Here is a 1,512-nt window from a genome sequence, read left to right as displayed (position 1 = left end):
GAGTAGCCATTGTTGACTTTTGTTGCTTCTGAAGATTATTATTTTGAGAAAGTGTTTTATTTTGCTCATCAGTTTTCTTAAAGACTTGGGATTCTATTAAACCTTGAAGACAAGGAGCCTTTGTAGACCAAAGTTGTCTCTTGATATTATTATTTTGACCAACCCCTTTGTTCTTCTCAACAATTTTCTTAGATGGTTCAAGAATTGGTTGGACTGCAACTACCTTTTGGTTTGGCTTTTTATGTTGTGTTTGAATTGAATTCCCAGCTTCCAATGATTGCTTCGATTGGTCTAGCTTTTGATTGCTTTCTTTTATAGATTTAGCATTTTCTAACTTGACTCTGTATTGCCGCATTAAGTCATTGTTGGACTTAGCTTGAATATCAAGCCGAAAACTATTCCCTTTGTTCATTTTCCTGCAATCAAACAAAAGAAATAACATCGAGAATTATTATTCAAAGTCCAAAATGAGTAACAAACAGTCCTAAAAACAACAGTCCAAATAGTAACAACAGTCCTTAAAAACAGCAGTCCTAAAAGTAACAAGCAGTCCAAATAAGAAGCAGTCCAAATAAGTAACTAAGAAACAACAGTCCTAAAAGTTTTGGACTGCTTCTTCTGTTTGATTGCAGGAAAATATAGCAGTCCAAATATAGCAGTCCTAAATATAGTAGCAGTCCAAATAACAAGTAGACCAAATAGCAGCAGTCCAAATAACAAGTATATAGCAGCAGTCCTAAATGCATCAAGTATATAGCAGCAGTCCTAACAAGTAAATATAGCAGCTGTCCAAAATATAGCAGTCCAAATAATTGTAACAAGGACAATAGGAAGTGTCAAAAGACATCAGATTAATGAATAATAAACAGAAGTTCAAATAAACAGAAGTCTCATCATTCCATTATAAAACAGAAGTTCAAATAATTGTAACAACATTCCATCCTAAGTAAATAAACAGAAGTTCAAATAATTGTAACAAGCTGTCCAAAACAACATTCCATTATAAGTAAATAAAAATTAGTGAATAATAAACTAGTCCAAATGAGTCTCATCAAAACTAGAATCGTCATCAGATTCTTTTTCATCCGACCCACGTAAAGAATTAACAATAATCGTTGGTGGAATATCATTCCTATCAAATTCAACTTCACGAGTCTCATCGCTTACAGCTAGATTAATTGGATGGTCAGAAGGATCACATTGATATGGTTGTTGGCCATTTGAAGTTGATTGTTCGTTCAAGTTAAAAAATTCCCTAGGAATAGACTTCATAACATAATGTCTATTTGGATTAGAAGGATCTTGAATGTAGAAGCATTGGTGGACTTGAGATGCCAATACAAAAGGATCGTCCATGTAGCATCTCTTGTTAAAGTAAACACAGGTCAAGCCAAACTTGTCTTCTTCAACTTCAAACCAATCACATCTAAATAACACAAACTTCAACATACCATAATAATCAACCTCAACTATTTCAGTAATTGATCCATAGTAAGCTATTGATTGTACTAT

The 1,512-nt window shown here is 33.3% G+C and overlaps 1 protein-coding gene across 1 annotated transcript in view; it reads right to left on the bottom strand.

Moving 5' to 3' along the window:
• Positions 1-1,032: 1,032 nt before the first annotated feature.
• LOC140919417 (uncharacterized) overlaps positions 1,033-1,512 on the bottom strand; it is a 2,126-nt gene continuing 1,646 nt past the window's right edge. The window contains exon 3 of the mRNA XM_073365428.1: positions 1,033-1,508. Within this exon, the coding sequence (XP_073221529.1) occupies positions 1,033-1,508 (476 nt within the window). The remainder of the gene's footprint in view (positions 1,509-1,512) is intronic.

This window comes from Cicer arietinum, chromosome 2, assembly GCF_000331145.2.
Source record: "Cicer arietinum cultivar CDC Frontier isolate Library 1 chromosome 2, Cicar.CDCFrontier_v2.0, whole genome shotgun sequence".
Taxonomy (NCBI): domain Eukaryota; kingdom Viridiplantae; phylum Streptophyta; class Magnoliopsida; order Fabales; family Fabaceae; genus Cicer; species Cicer arietinum.
The sequence above is the reverse complement of the archived record's forward strand: the minus strand, read 5'-3'. Positions and strand labels throughout refer to the sequence as shown.